The sequence below is a fragment of the Zophobas morio genome, unplaced genomic scaffold (genome assembly GCF_036711695.1).
Source record: "Zophobas morio isolate AGI-343-1 ecotype UQ-CSIRO unplaced genomic scaffold, CSIRO_AGI_Zmor_V1 ptg000024l, whole genome shotgun sequence".
Classification (NCBI taxonomy): domain Eukaryota; kingdom Metazoa; phylum Arthropoda; class Insecta; order Coleoptera; family Tenebrionidae; genus Zophobas; species Zophobas morio.
Genome location: NW_026972129.1, coordinates 3,147,240 through 3,164,303, shown reverse-complemented (window position 1 = coordinate 3,164,303; position 17,064 = coordinate 3,147,240). Strand labels below are relative to the sequence as shown.

The following is a 17,064-nucleotide window of genomic DNA, read 5'->3' as shown; positions in this document are numbered from 1 at the left end:
ATGCCATTCATTTCATACTGTGTTCACAAGATAAATAAAATTGCTTCTAATTTTGTAATCGAAATATGTATGTTTACAACACGCGGGTATAGCTTCCGAACTGCGTTGAATGGCGAATAGTATCACGTTCGCAAATACACATGAATGGATTGTCGTTGGAAAGAATTTATTATCTTTATTACCTTCTTATTTCATAAATTATTTTTTAAAAATCTGAAGCAAAAAGTCTAGAACTGCAGTAAAAACAAATATGTTTTCGTATATATATGTATTGGTTATTTTTCTTGTTTTTATCGTATTTGTTATTTATGTTCCTGGCGGTTTGTAAAAATGGTGTTGTCTGTTAATACTCTTCATTAGTGTATATGTAATTGTAGATGTAATAAATTTATTAATTATGAATAATTATCTGCCATATGTATTTTTTTTCAAACATTATTAGTAAACATTAAAATAATCTTTTTACACCATTGTATTTCCGCTGCTTAACTTTTCGAGTCCCAAATTAAATTACAATGAACCTAAAGCCATGTTTGGAAGATTTTGTTTAAGAATAATGAATTTTGTACTCACATTCATTGGAAGTACATTAATCAATTTTTATTAAAATCTGACGACACTATTTTAACTTAATGGTTGTTTTATATCAACGAAGCATTAAAATTGTGGGGTTTTTCTTTTATAAAATTGACGTAGATGCTGGACAAGAGATCCGTCGAAATGTGCAAGCAATTTTGGACTCCATGTCTTTGATACCTTTTGTCAGATTTGTAATATGTTGTACCAACAGACATATTGTGTTAGTTATTCGGGTTTAATGAAGTGGTACAATGAATCTATCCGCATCAAAAAATTATGTAAACTTTTTTGAAACTTGTGCTTCATCATTGTCTGTAGTTCTATATACCTTAAAAAGTGAAGATGTGACATAAATTTCAAGGTCGTCATCAGCAAACATTTAGGTGCGTAAGACTTATTAACAACATTTTATAAAAATAGCAAAAATTTGTCGATCAATGCAAACAAATACGTAAATTTAATATTTAGCTGCTTTGTACTGATAATAATTGTAAGTAAATGGAACTTCTTTTATTTCTCAATAGATGTCATTTTTTAATATTTTTTACAGATGCAGAGATTCAAGAATGGTACAAAGGTTTCCTTAAAGACTGTCCTAGCGGTCATCTATCTGTAGATGAATTTAAGAAAATATATGGTAACTTTTTTCCTTACGGCGATGCCAGCAAATTTGCCGAGCATGTCTTTCGTACATTCGATGCTAATGGAGATGGAACCATTGACTTTCGGGAGTTTTTGTGTGCACTATCCGTCACCTCTCGGGGTAAACTAGAGCAGAAACTAAAATGGGCATTTTCAATGTACGACTTAGATGGCAATGGCTATATATCACGACAGGAGATGCTCGAAATAGTCACGGTGAGTATTGTGTTGTGCATCATTTTATTCTACACTTTGTTTAACTTTTTCTGGAAAATTTATTGCGTTCTTTAAAGTGTTTTACGTTAGTGGTTGCAATGTTATAAATAAGCTTTCATATTTCACATTAACTACAACAAGATGAAATCAATAGTAACTTTTTTTCCTCGTTCTTGTATTATATTTACGGCAATGCTGTGTCTCGTGTTAACATTGCATTTATTCCAATGTTCATTATTAAATTATTATTCATCTATATCAAAACTACAGTGAAGTTAACACACAAGCGAAAACAACAACTTGTCCTTTTATTATTGTTTAAAGTTTCTGGTTTGTTATGAAAATATTACTCCATTTGACTAGAGAATAAGCTTCTTACTTTATATTGCTTATTTTTATACCAAGGTATAACATCATATTACATGCACGTCATATTGCATGCTGAGAATATTTTAATATTGAATGTGGTGCCCGACCAGTTCATGCTTTTTATTTCATACATAAATCATTTATTTCCGAATTTTATATTCAGGTGCCCACTATTTCAAGGATGTCAGTATAAACTTTTCTTTTTTTGCATTAAGTTTAGGCATTGAATATTTCGGAATATGTGTCATGTGCAGATCTTTAGTTATTATTCTACACGCAGCTTTTTGCATGAGCATTCTCGAAATGACCTTCATTCACAAGTTGGGTAACCAGTTCTGCTTTTGTCTCATGAATATAACAGATAAACTAAATGGACTTTTCTACAGAATGTATTAACCTACTGATAATAATGAATTAAAACTTTTCGTTCTCTTCTATTGCTTGATGTCACTGGTGAATTTCCTTTTCAGCATGCATTTGTATATTTCAGTCATATTCGCATACCATTGTTCTTTTATCTGCTGTTGTGGTTTGATGAAAGCTCTTATTCTGTCCATCACACTTCTTCGTCCATGTTGATTTTATGGAATGTTTCCGACTCTGGGGCATAACAAAAACGCCGCAAGCATAAAAGAAACAAGTTGTAAACCATATGTTTTAAACTATCTCCTCCTTTGTTGAACGAGTAGATCAATTGTTTCATTATTCCAATGTCTGAATTTACAAAAAGCTTTTTTTGGGTATTTTTATCCTGATGTACAAAATGTTAATAAAAATGTATTTAATAATTATTTCGTATGAAGTCAACTGGTGAGGACGTAGGTATAAATAAATGAAATTTTGCTGTGGACAATGTAACACTAATAATATTACTCTGTTCCCTGATATTCAGCAAAACCATGTGCGCCTTTTATGAGATCATGAATAAACTCGAGCTGTATAAAAGAGCTGAAACAATATTCCTCATCTCCGGGCGTATTAAACAGACTTTCTGAAGAGAATGCGTAAATAAGTTTTGCTAATGTTCTTTAATCTTTAAATCAATGTTGGTCACTAAATATTTTAAGAAATCATCTGTTGTGTAATTTCTGAGATAAATTGGAAATTTTGATGAGCTATGTGTAATTTTAGCAAACCCATAAACAATGCATTTTTGCAACGGCTTGTCATTTTAAAAACACATTGATAATCTGAAGAAATCAGTCGATACATAATCTTGTACGATTTATTTTGTCATTCCACATCTATTGTTATTAATATTTGATTTGTGTTTATTAAAATTTTTAATCTCTTTGAAAATTACATTTTTCTTTTATTTAGTGCGGTAGTGCACAATTGAAAGAATGACTAATTTGTTGCAAATTGGAGCGAGTTGTCTCCTAACTGACATGACTAACAATAATAATTTAATTTGTCAAAATTTGATCAAACCGTTTCAATAGTTGTAACAAAGATAAGGGCTAATTTGAATCAACATGACAAAATAGTCGTAATAACGTTAAGAGAAGAAGGGTGATCATTCCAGCAAATCGCCAATTTTTCAAATTTTTGACAAGTCGGTTTTAGGCAGCAAAAAAATTGAAAATTCCATTGGAAGAGTCGTTCTTTCAATTTTGCACTTAACTGTATGTCATATATCTATAAATTGTTTCTCATTCTCCCTAAGAAATGGCTGAACAACCTGCGTAATGCTGTCTTATCGTTTTAATTTCTGTCATTTTCTATTTTATTTCGTCTTGAACTTGTCCTTTGCTTCAATTTATTAACGAAAATACTGAAAAGGGGGCAGCCTACACTGATAATTTTTCCACATTTTTCAAGAAATTCGATGATATTTTGTGCACCATTCGACATCAGTAACGTAAACTTAACCAAGATTATCCAATAAGCGGGAAATTCAAGTCCTATTTGTTCAAGAAAAGGTTAGCACTATACAGTGCGTTTTTTTTACGAATGGATCATGGATTTACATGGTGTTAATTTTAAGTCGTGTTAATGGTTTTTCTACTGTGAATTTCCAAATTCTTTTTGGCACACATTTAGCTCACATAACTTTTAAGATCTGAGAGTTTTTGAAGCTCACGAAGTAAAAATATTCTAAACAAAAATAATAACATTAATCAAGATTTTTAAGCATTTATTCAGGCTAGTCGATTGCTCTCATTATAGAAAATACTTAATGTCAGCACCCACATGTCTTCAAAAATATTAAATATCAGGTAAAATGATTGAAATAATGGAATTATTTTAATTTTTAATTGGACTATTTTTACTTCTTTGGTTCTAAAATTATCATTATTTGTAAAAAGTAATGTGAACTAAGCGTTTACCAAAAATAATTTGGAAATTCGCAGTACACTATATAATTATATAAAATATTTTCTTCGTCTTCTTTACGAAGCAATAATTAGCTGAAGACACAGCTATTTAGAACAACCCTCTTAAAATACAATCTTAAAAGGGGGTATGAATTTTATTCAAGATCTGTGTATGTTTAGTTATTAACAATCTGTTTTAGGCAATATATAAGATGGTAGGCTCTGTCATGAAAATGCCTGAAGATGAAAGTACGCCCGAGAAACGTACAGATAAAATATTCCGTCAAATGGATCGAAATAAGGACGGAAAATTGAGCCTGGAGGAATTTATTGAAGGGGCCAAGAGCGATCCTTCCATCGTCAGACTCCTACAATGCGATCCCCAAGCTCAGTAGCCTAAGACCGTGCGAATTATTGGAGCCGGTCGCAGAGACTTTTTATCCTAAGTTGTAAACATCAACCACTCTTGTGTGATCGCGGGGTTACCGCGTTGACATCCCGGTTATCATAAATGTATATGTAATATGGATTCATTGACCTAGAATTAACGAATAGGAGCCATTACAGTTTGATGAGTTTTTTGCACTTAAAAGTAATTCTATGTAGATGAACCCATATCGTGAAATATTGTACTATGTTACGTTTCCAGTAAACCGCGGATTGTTATGCTCACCCTCGCATAGATTTTAGTGACAGAATATTTAATCCTAATTTAATTTAGTAATAACCGTTAAGTACATTTTTAAGCAGAACTACGAACTTGATAAATTTCTGTGGTCAACTATTATAACTTATTACAATTGACGATATCTCAATTACTCTTATCATTACTATCCAAATATAAATATCAATTCAATGTTACTGTTTTCAAAGTTTTTATGTGATTCGAGAGACGTTGAATGTAGATGGTATATTTTATTGTAATGTTCTAATGTTATCTTGATGGTAATTGGTGCTTATTCATCGAGCGTAATCAACCACGACTAAAATTAGTAATTGTCTTTTTAGGTCGATCGGTTTGCGCTCGTTTTCACCTGCCGCGTTACTACGAATCTCGTTTCAATTATTTATACATCTCGTTCTGCACTTACTTTGACTTGAATTGGATGTGTTCGAAAAATAAGAATAATAATATACCATAGATATTACTATTTATAGTGATCTTATAAATTGAGGCCTAACAAAATCATTAATGCAATAGTTCTAGTCGTCTGTTATGACAGTTTTGTACAACGGTCCGTCCATGGGCCGTCGCACAAGCAAGTGCAAGCACCGAACATGTCTTGATCTTCCTATGTCTTGCGCGAATTGTGGTTTTGATTATCAATAACTACTTGTCTAATACATGTAATATCAAAATAAATTTGCTGATGCATTAATCAACTACAGTGCTTCATTTTATTTTCGCCACTTTTGCCAAATTTACCCGAATTTTGTTTGTGTGTAAAGATTTAGTCAGCTTTGTAAAATTATAAACTATAAATTACAGTTTTACTGTGTCCTTAAAACTAAATTTACTGAAACTTAAACCGCTTAAAGGTGAAGTCATTGATTCAGTCTTTAATTTTATTACGTAATCTTTATAATTGTCAAGCAGAGTATACTTATCAAATACTGCTGGCATATGAAGCTTTAATTAATTTAAAAAGTTGACTTTATTAAAAGCTGGTAGGCATATTAAAAAATACGTTCAGAGATTTTGTTTTGTTTCGTCTGCTCTCAGTTTTCAAGATCACTGATTAAAAAAAAAATTACCTACCATATACATATTTTCAGGTGGATATTATAAGGTAAGCCTGGTAAGCTAAGAATTCTAGTCTATTTGATATGGATAACTTGTAATATAAAACAATAGCAACTGTTAATTTGTTGAAGGTTGATAGCCTGAAATTAATATTCTCAGTTTATATTGTTTTCAGTATGAATGATATAATGAATATGGGTGAATGATATAGAGCCACAGTCCAATGTTACTTTAGTTAGAGGGTATTTATTGCGGATAAAACATTACAAATAACTGGGTGAATAAGATATTAAAGATTTGATGTGAAAAAGTATGTATCAGAATGTTAGAGTTGTGTGATTGCTGAATGATGAATATGAACGTTTGCTAGAGGTGACTTGGTGAGTTGATCATGAGTAATAATGAATTTTGAGTGGAGAATAAATATATATAAGCACATTTTTTTTGTTTCTTTTTGGGGGGGCGGGGATGCTGTGGGCAGATCGGCGTGTTGGTTCTCCGCACAATGTACTGGGGGATGGCAATAAATTGCTTACCACCCTAAAACCCCTCCACCTTCTGCTCGGATACCAGAACTTTGTCCCTTTCATCCAGGTCGCGCTTCTTGGGGCGACACAGAGATGTTGTGTTACCAAGTTTGGTTGATCATAGGCAATAATCTTACGGTTCTCCTCTAGTGATCCACTGATATACTTACCTGCCTTTAGGGGCGGTGGAGTTGGGGGTGTGGAAAGCCGAGGATGATCAGTAGGTGGGAGCATCGAGTGGGATCACGCCGATATTTATGATCAAGCAGTCGAACTCGTAGTCGACGACTAAGGGGTTGGAGTGTTCTTCAGCTTTCTTGAAGGTGCGAAGTGTAATTTCGGGCAAAAATTGCTTTAACTTCGGAATGTTGGCCTCACGAAGAATCTGGTTGTTCCTGACGAACCAGGAGGCCCTGAAAGCATGTCCGAGAATTTTTGTCTAGAGAACTTCCAATGAAATTGGGTTTTTAGAAGGCTCCTAAGCTCCAGGCTACTGAGGCATAAGACGTGGTGCGGCAAATGATTGTAATGAAATTGGGTTTTTAGAAGGCTCCTAGCTCCAGGCTACTGAGGCATAAGACGTGGTGCAGCAAATGATTGTTTGATAGAGAAGAAGTTTGTTTTTGATCGACATCTTGCTGCGTCTACCCATTAGTGGCGCCTGGACGCCTTTGATGCGTGGAATAAAGCTGAGCTTTTTGTCAGTGAAGACACCTAGATATTTTATTTTGTCCTGCCAGGGGATGATCTGGCCAAACATTGAGACGTGCTCTACTAAGCCTTGATGACCTTTCGTGATGAAAAGAGCAGAACTTTTATCGGGACTGACTGTGAAGAGCCAAGGTCTGCACCACTCCTTCAACGAATTAACGGCCCCCTGTAAGTAGGTGGTCACATTTTGCGCCGACATGGATGGCGATGTCGTCTGCGTAGATCGCGAGACTAGGTGGAGGGGGTTTGAGAATATCTGCGGTGAAGATCGCATACAGCAGGGGAGAGAGCGCTGATCCCTGCTGGATTCCAAAGTTTATTGGATGTTCTGCTGATAGAGAGTGACCTGTACGAGCACGAAAGGTGCAAGCAACCAGAAATGAGTCAATGCAAAGTGGATCTTGTAAATAAGTCCTTCATGCCGGACACTGTTGAAAATTTTGGTCACATCGAGAAACACTGCGCCAGTGAACTGGAGTAGTGGTGTCGAAAGCCGAACTGCTCGTCGAGAAGAATTCCTAGTTGTTCACGATCTCGGCAAGCCGTTTTCGTATGACCCTTTCAGCGATCTTCCTCACTGACGATAGAAGACTGATGAGGCGATAATTTTAAGGAAAAGATTGATTTTTTCCGAGTTTTGGAATTAAGATGACATTGGCCTGATTCGATCTACCTGGTAAGAAACGAAATTTGAACATAACATTAATAACATCTATCAAGGCGATGATAACCTCGTTGGAGAGGTTCATCGGTGCTTTGTTCAGGATTTAATCGGGACCTGGGGTTTTCCTTGGCTTAAGGCTTTATAGATGATGGCTCAGTCTTCGTCGGAATTGGTTTCGTTGATGAGTTCGTTGTCGTCGGGTTCTTCTTCGCGAAGATCTTCGACGAGGTCCATGTGTTCGTCTTTTGTATTAGGATCGATGTTTGTCTGGGACTGTATCTCCAGACTGTGAGCCAAGGCGACGGCTTTGCCCTCTTCGGTAAAGACGACACCGTTGTTCCAGCTTTGAATCGGTGATAGTGGCCTTGTTTACGATGCAAGTCCGTATAAGCTAACAACAATTGAGCATATGGATAAAGGACCCACCCTATTGTTCCAATCTTCCTCCACGATCTCCAAAAACTACTACTACCAAATAATCCAGGTGGAGGGCGGCTGGACCTTTACAACCACAAAGACCGGATTGCCGGAGGGTGGTCTAACTGTCAGGATGAACGAGCGGCGAATTCTTTCTTGTCGTTATTTTCAAAACATTCGACACGCTAGAGGGTGGCCTATGCCCGGTTGGGTTGTACGGGGTGGTAGTAGTTTAGGTAGAGAGCAGAAAGGTTAGGCTGTTTGCCTAACGCCCGGCGACAATCAACTTGTAGTACGCTACAGGCCTTCTGTCGCTTCTTCTGCTTCTCAGCGTCTTGGCCATTTTCCACGTCGATTGTTATCGGCACAAATCACATACATGTTTGCGGTCGTCGGCGTTAAGAGTTAAAGGTACGAATGAATTGCTGCTCTTAAGTAGTACCTACTCTCGTTTCGTTTAGAATATACCTCATAAAATTATATAGACCCCATGCTACAAGAGGATGATCCTGGATTAACAAGCAGGTAGATTCAAGATACACTGTAACTGGATCAGCCAGCAACAACTCAACATTATCAAAAAAGTTTATGAAGTACGTCCTAAACGGAACAAGTATACCCTATGTTCAAAAGGGTGGTGGCTCTGGACTAATCCTTGCGAAAAGTAAATGGGAACTATGGCTTTTTCTGTTATCAAAAGATTTTTTCCAAAGTCTAAGCATGCGTTTATTGAACGTAGGAAATCAATTCCGACTAATCGATCGTATTTAGGATTGAAGTCAAATAGAAAATGTTTTTGTTTGATGTCTGGTCTTCCAAAAATTTGCGAAATTGGGATTGTTACGCTTTCTGAATGTTGAGTGGTTGCGTGAACTGAATGTATTTGAAATGCATCTTCTCTGATGTAAGAAGGATAAAATTGTTGTGCGACTTGAGGGCGTAGCAAATTGCTAGCTGATCCAGTGTCTACTCGTATCATTAATTTTAAATTTAATTCCGGTGTCCTTATGTATGGCAATTTTGAAATGTAGTTTGTGTCTATGTTGAGTTCGATTGTAGGCTGTTGTGGGCGAAATGTTAAGTCTGGTCCTCGAGAGGCGGGGTTAGCCAAAAATTTTGATTTGGAGAAATTTCTTCGGGTATAACAGCTTCATTGGAATCACTTGTTGCGAAAGTCTGTCCTTGAAATTGTGCAAATGTGCCATTTTCATCTGATTCATTTTCTTCAAGTTCATTCGGAAATGGGAGATAACTTGTTTGAGGTGAGTCATTGTCGTTGTGATATAATTCTTCGAAGGTGTATTTTCTTCTTTGATTTTGATTTGAATTTTAAGTTGGCCTGGCTGTCTGTGTGTCCATTGGTACAACTTGATTTCTTATTGTTTGTGTTTCCATTGCAATTGGTCTTGGAAAATTGTGTCTCACATTCGGATTTGGTGTAAATACATTTCTTTGAAAACTTCTCGGATTCGGATTTTGGTTGAGACTCGGGTATTGATTTTGCTGAAGATTTTGCGGATAATTTTGTTGATACTTCGGCATTGTGGGAACTTGATGATAAATTGGTTGTCGCGGAAATCTGTTTGAGATATTCCTTTGTCCGGTATTTTGCTGATGTATGCGTTGCATTTGAGGTTGAGGTCGCGAGTGGAACTGTGTGCGTCCTTGATTCGGATGTGAAGGTTGATGATTAGAAGAATGTTGAGTTGCATTTCTATTTATGAAGTGCATGGGACTGTTGTTCGATTTTAATTCACGTGATTTGTTCTGAATTAAATAATTTGTCCGATTTTTTACGTATAAAATGTTTTCTTCATTGAGTATTTGTGCTTGTGCTGCTTCCAGCGTTTGTGGATTTCTTGATCGAATTATTGAACCGAGTGGCTCTCGTAAACCACTTAAAAATGATTTGAGGGTTAAATTGTCGAACATGTTTCTTTTTACTATTCGAATTCCTTCATTGAGTTCTGTTACTGCAAGATTTGAAAGAAGAAGACTTTTCATGTCTTGACAGCGAATGTAAAATTGTTGCGGGGTTTCGTTTTTTGTTTTAAAAGCATTAAATCTCGTAAGAGCGAGTTTTCGTCTCTTTGGTCTGCGAAGTTTAATTGTAAAATATTTTTTAAAGCTCTCCAAGTATTAATTTCTCTTGATCCCGTTACTACTTTTGCCTGTCCGGTTAATTTGTTTTTTATCGCTGTTAATAGGAATTTGTTTATGAATACTTGTGGATTTGTTGCGTCTTGAAATTGTGTGACGATTAATTCGCAAGCAGAAAGAAAGTCAGCGAGTTTAGATCCTTCTCCAGCGTATTTGGGAATGATGTCCAAAAACGATGAATGAAATTCCGCCATTTTTTGATTTTGATTGTTTTGATTGTCTTCGGTTTCAACGAACAACCGTTCGATTAATTGTACGAGATCCTCAATGGAATCGTTCATGCAAGGGATTTGATTGAGAAAGGAACGAGTTTTTACTTACATTAACGTCAGTGCGAAGTGTGTTTGCACTTTTCTTTTCTTGAAACAAAGTCTGGCGATTCTTGTATAGGAGTCCTGTGGCGATTGTGGAGAATTCGGCGATGCTTGTCCGAAATTCTGCGGTGTGAAGGCGATGCGGAGATGATGCGAAGTTCCGGCGATGCTTGTCCGAGATTTTCGCGGTTGAGATGGTTCTTTTTTCGGAATCGGTCTCGAACGATTTTTGTTTCTTAACACGATCCGTACGACTGCGCCAGTTAAGTTTATTGGTTTAATAAACTTGTTTTTAAAAAGAACTTTTCTTTTATTCACAAATATTGTTATTACACTTGATTATTAATTATTGGATTATTTTATATTGATTGATTATTATTGATTGATTATTCACAATTATTTGATTATTCACTTAATTCTACTTCACAATTATTCACTTAAATTACTACAACTTATTGGGAGAGCGCGATTATGACGGGCTTATAAACTACGCGGATAACGGATGCTTCTGAACTGAAAAATAAATTATTTCGATGCCTTTTATAAGGAGGAAAACTGCAGAATTGAAGTTCTCATGTTGATATTGATGCAAGTGTGGATATGGGTCTGCAGAATGATTGTCCATTGTCGACTTATGCTGATATCATAACAAGCATAAAATGCTATTCGTAATAGTAGAAGTACGCGAGAAGTTGAAAAATCATTGGTATTGCTAGAAGTACTTTAAAAGACCGATTAAAAAGTGGTAATGCCTCAGGACCTTCTATGGGCCGTCATTCAGTATTTACCAATGAAGACGAAGGAAGTCTAGCAGATCAAATTATCAAACTTTCCTAAATTTTTTATGATGTATCACCTACCGAAATTAAACGATGTGCATTTACTTATGCAACGAGAAATGGTAGAAAGAATCCATTTCCCAAAGACAGCCAATCTGCTGGCAAAGCGTGGCTCTATGGATTTCTTAAAAGAGATCCGATTATTTGCGAAAACTGAAGCAGTGACTATATATAGTCACTGCCTGAAGCCACACACCGGCCGGCATTACCCTTTTGTGCGGGTATTAGCGGTCACTGCAGAGGTTACAAAAAAAATACACAACTTTTTATTTTTGTTAACAGTACTTAAAAAATACATACCTATATATTTTATGTTCCATAGAATATTAACTTTGAATTACCCGATTCTCATCAATTTTATATGAATAATAAACTTAGATCATATAATAAATAGATACCAATACTCAAACTGAAAGCTGTGACTAGACATGAAGCTATGTGTTGTCGTTTTCTACGTCAAGGGGAGTAGTATAATGCTATCCTTGTGTGATCACCACATCTTCATCTTTGTTATATGCATTTCATCTGTATATGTCTATTTCATTTCCATCCTTGTACCGCACCAGCGCAACAAATCGCTTTTGACAGATGTTTCTTCTAACCTATCTTTCGAGTTGTTGTACAAAAAACAATTTTAGAATTTAGAACAAAGATCCTATTTTAAGTGATGTAGTCATAAAGGATCACAATTGCTGCCCAATAATTTACTATTCCTTTCGTTATCTACTGTGAATTATTTATAAAATCAAGCTGTCAACATCTTTCTTCCGAAGTTAGTTCAGACATACTTCCTAAAATTTAGGCGCGCAAAATTCAAATAGTGATCAGGCAAAGATAGCTTCATTGTAATCCCTCCATGCACGAGAGAGATGTGTGACAGGAGGATGTCGTCACAGGCTGTCCTAGGGAAAGAACACGGCATGGTGGTATCTATTTATTATATGATCTAAGATAATAAAGATAATATTGACGAAATGGCTTAGGCGGCCGGCATTCCCCTACTTTCCCCTCCTGAGCCTGCAATTAATACAGTGGTCGCATCTTCTTCGTTATGAATCTTTTTCTTGATATTATGTACTGAGCCTGTGATTAAAAATCGCCGTTTTCAACATAAATATTGGGAAAGTTGTCGTTGAACTGAGTTATAACCAATGCGCGGAATATCTTACGGCTGCAATTCCCCAGTTGAAGTAAGGTGTGTTTTATGGCGAGTAACGGGGACGGTGTGATCTGGTCCACAAGGTCGTACCCAGTGCGTCTCTAGGAGTGTTTAGAGCTAGTAGAAAAACTACTTCTATATTACTATATTACTTCAAATAATAATACTCGGTGCCCTTATTAATTTTTCAACCACAGGACCACAGATTTGTGATCTTGAAATGTTATATTATGTTGATATAGTCCAAAAGAAAAATATATTTGTAATCAAAGTATCGACGCGGCAGCACTTGATCGAGCGTCTGAGATATTGTTCCGCGCGTTGGTTATAACATCCCGGTAACTATTTTCACCTGTGCCGTAATATCGGATTATAAATTCTTTGTTGCAACGTTGACACTTTAATTTTTTGACGTTTAAAGTAAAACATTTTATCAGTTTCAAAACTTACCGCAAAAGACGATCTTTATGGAATTTTAGCAAAAAACTGATTTATTTAGAAAACCCTGCGTAACTTAACAGTTTTTATATGTAGAAGTTTGTTTTATGTCAAGCAAACAAATTTTTTTCCTCTGACATATTTTCATAAAATCACAATCAGAATCCGTGGACATACTGTATATGAAAGAAAGAATGAATATATTTACATTAAGTTCGTTTTGTAATGTAAGCACAAAACAATTATTCACCTCTTAAATTCAAGATGGCGACTCGCATCTCATCCTAGGGCCGAAAACTTGTATTTTTTATTAGAGTCAGACTTTTTTTGTAGGGCAGAACCACTTACTGACTAGACTATTACACAAGTTTTCCCTTGCAAAAAGAGATTGGCTGTCGATGTTCACCAACAAGCAACATTCTTTCAAATATCTTGATCTTGTTACTTAATTGAGATTTGCCTTCAGAGCTATTGGAATCATCACAGCGATTATTTTAATGTATGTTTCATTTTTTTAATGTGTTTCGTTACATTGCTTACAAAGCATCCATAGGTTACATTCTTCATGAAACGGTTATTTGTGAAATAATTGCCATACCATAACGGTTCAATTTTTGTTTTTTTTTTTTTTGTTTGTACTGGATGTTAAATTTAAAAAATCGCTATATTTGCAATACTATGAATTTTAGACCAGATAAAACAAGGAGTGGATTTTTACTGATAGTCTGGAGTCAGATATAAACTGCATGAGAAACACACACTTTAATCGGACCATACTGGTTTTGTAAACTGTGATACGGTCTTCTTTATTTCGAACTGTATGTAACATTATAGGCTTTAAATTTTGTCAACATTTTTTCAAGTTGCACCGAATTTATGTTACATGAATTGGACAAAGCAGAAAAGAAAGAGAGATACGACAATGCATTCGCTCGGCGTATATGAGAATGTTATCAATTATGATTATGACCCATGTGAAATTTACAACTTAATTTAAGTGATTAGGTGCTGAGCTTAACATTGCTATTAATAGGTGGACTCGGTGATGTAATAACACGGCCCGACATGTTTAGGTTTTTTTGAATTTGATGGATCGGAGTTTGTCAGTTCAACCATCAAACAGACTTAATCCCTTATTTAACTATGAGATAAATAATTGTAAATACAATGTTATGTTTTACGGATACATATTTAAAACCGGCGTGAGTAAAACTCAACAATTTATTTCTTAGTAACCCAAATTTACACGACTAATTACACTTGAATGCATTTGACTAGATTCTATTTCTCACATTGTCTGAACTTCACTGACTGCTCCCGACGGTGGTTTCCATTTGAACAGCCACGCGGTCCTTCTCGAAAGGTCGCCGCCACCGCTTCCAGGCTTTTCTTTTGCGAACGCCGTCCGGTCACTGTCACCGACGATGAGTCACTCATCATCGCCGCACATACCAGAAAACCCATAGACGTCGTACCGGGGCGGCGTTTGAGTTTATTTTGTAACAATATTGTAGAGAAATGGTATACAAATTTCATCAGCTTGTTTGCAATATAATAAGCATCAAACTCAATTTTATATATTCACATTTAGATTTTTCCCAGAAAATTTTGGCGATTATAATGAAGAACAGGGAGAACGGTTCCATCAAGATCTGAACGATGTGGCAACGGTACCAAGATCGATAGTCTATCAAAGTGATGGCCCATTACTGTTGGTCCTCAACTGAATAGAGAAAATAAAAAAAAACCTAAAAATTGAGCTTTTTTTGATTTAGGTTTATAAAGGAGAATGGATGAACCGATGTTTTAATCACACAATCAAACTCACTTCAGACACCTACATTTTGTTGATATATTTACAAGTGGTTATTCCCTCGCACAAATCGTCGCTTTTTCATTCTTTATCCTTTTGGCTAACACCCTACGACTACGAGTACTTTGGTTTATTACGCAGTTACTTATTATTGTGTAAAGTTGGCTAAGTGGTTGAGACCTAATTATAAGCCAACTAACAAGCTGATATTTAGATGCGACAGAGTACGTCAATGCAAAATGCAAACCCATAAGGGAATGCTCTAAAAGCTACTAAAATATAAATACTAAAACTATAGAATTCTGTCCAATTTAAGTTTTGTGTGAAAAAATGCAACTTAACTTATAACGGGGTGGATTGGGGAAAATTGCATTATATTGGTCCACACAGAAACACGGAACTTTAAAACCGAATTTGGGTAGTAAGCAAGAAGAATCAATACAATTTATGTTACTTTAATATTAAGTACATTCAAGAACAGATTAATAAATAAGTTTTATTGATCACCTCAGCACAGATCTTTTAAAATTTAAATTTGTTCTTTAACTAATATTGTTTATTTGGGTTTTTCCGAAGTTATGTACCAGGGCATTTTAAAAGATTCTTAGCCTACCATAGAACAAAAAACAATTTGAAGATGAAAAGATTTTTTATTAGAAGTAATTCATCTTTAAAGTTATGCACTTATTACAGGGATCCTGAAATTTTTGTAATACTCCTAAAAAATGTTTCTTCTTGCTATGTGTACCAGCTCTTGATATTTGCTGTTGTTTCTTCGTTTGAAGAAAATTTATATCTTTTAATGTTGTCAATAAAGCGGAATAGTATTCTCGATTTGCGGATTTGCCTTTCTCCAAGTAATCAACCATAATAATTATTCTGCGAGAATCCCAAAAAACTGAAACTAGAATGTTTCAGCAGATTTTCGGATCAGAAACTTCTTAGGCTTTGGAGAACCAGAATTCCTCCATCGTTCGATTGTTGTTCGTCTCTGGGTCATCATATATTAAATACATATGTATGTATTTAATCAATGCTCTAGTCATAAAAATACAGCCAGGTTTCATCCAATACAGTTTAAAAAATTAGGATCGCTATAAAAACGGGCCTACAAAAAGGATGACGCTTCCATTTTTGCACACCTTTGTTTAGCATTCAAGCATTGAGGAATTCATTTTGCTGATTTTTTTTCATAACTTGATTGAAGTGAATTATTTGATGTGCACCTTCACATGAATTCTTTAGAACATTTCAACTAATTTGTTTTGAGCAATTTAAATCAACTAAACTAACTATTTATCAAAATACCCTCGTACATTTAAGTGTATTTTTACATGTTTGTATTTTTTGTATCAGAAATATATTATAGAGGAATGATGTACAGTTTACTAACTTTTAAATCATTTAAGTCTTTCCGCTGTCAACAAAAACAGAGTTCAAAGCGTACAGGTAATTACATTCCAGTGTATTGTTATACTTAACTTTGGAATTTCGCCGCTACTAAATATATCTTGCCAAAGCAACAACAGTTAATTATTATTTTGGGAAGAAAAAATTTTCGGGTCGTGTTTTGGGAATTGTCCAAATTACCTAATAATATAGATTTCACAGCTTTTGAAAGTAAAGATTAATAGCGTGATAATGAAGAATTATGTACAGCTGTTGTAGATGTGTAATATAGATTGTCTCTGTTTTACTGGCATAATTAATTTAAGAAATTAAAAAGAAAATTTCTTCTGGCAATGACGCTTGGTTATAACTTATATATTATGTTGTCCCTTTAATGGTAGGTATTTGCTAGATTGTTAAATCATTAAAATAATAGAGACATGAGTAAAGATATATTTTAATTTAATCTAATGTCACATCACCACTATTTGTATTTGTAAGACTGCGATACAAATAGTGTTAGTATATCTGCCAAAGCCGTATTGACGTGTCAATACCTGCAATTTATAGCCTAACTGACATTAAGAAAAGAATTGAGGTTGTTCAACAAAAGCAGCGTCAGCCAATTATCCGTTTTAGAATTAGCCAATTTGATTTACATTAATGGTTAATATAAAGCATGCTAAAATAGTCACAAGCAGTTATTGTGGTGTGACTCAAATATGCAGTGCATTATAAATATACACACTGGCATTATTAACGCAG

At 35.1% G+C, this 17,064-nt stretch overlaps 1 protein-coding gene across 2 annotated transcripts in view; it reads left to right on the top strand.

Moving 5' to 3' along the window:
- Window positions 1-5,512, top strand: part of LOC135135649 (neurocalcin homolog) — a 103,696-nt gene extending 98,184 nt beyond the window's left edge. For both annotated transcript variants that reach the window (XM_064064766.1, XM_064064765.1), the window contains exons 3-4: window positions 1,130-1,437; window positions 4,325-5,512. In XM_064064766.1, the coding sequence (XP_063920836.1) occupies window positions 1,130-1,437; window positions 4,325-4,519 (503 nt within the window). In that variant the 3' untranslated portion in view covers window positions 4,520-5,512. The remainder of the gene's footprint in view (window positions 1-1,129; window positions 1,438-4,324) is intronic.
- Window positions 5,513-17,064: the final 11,552 nt, after the last annotated feature.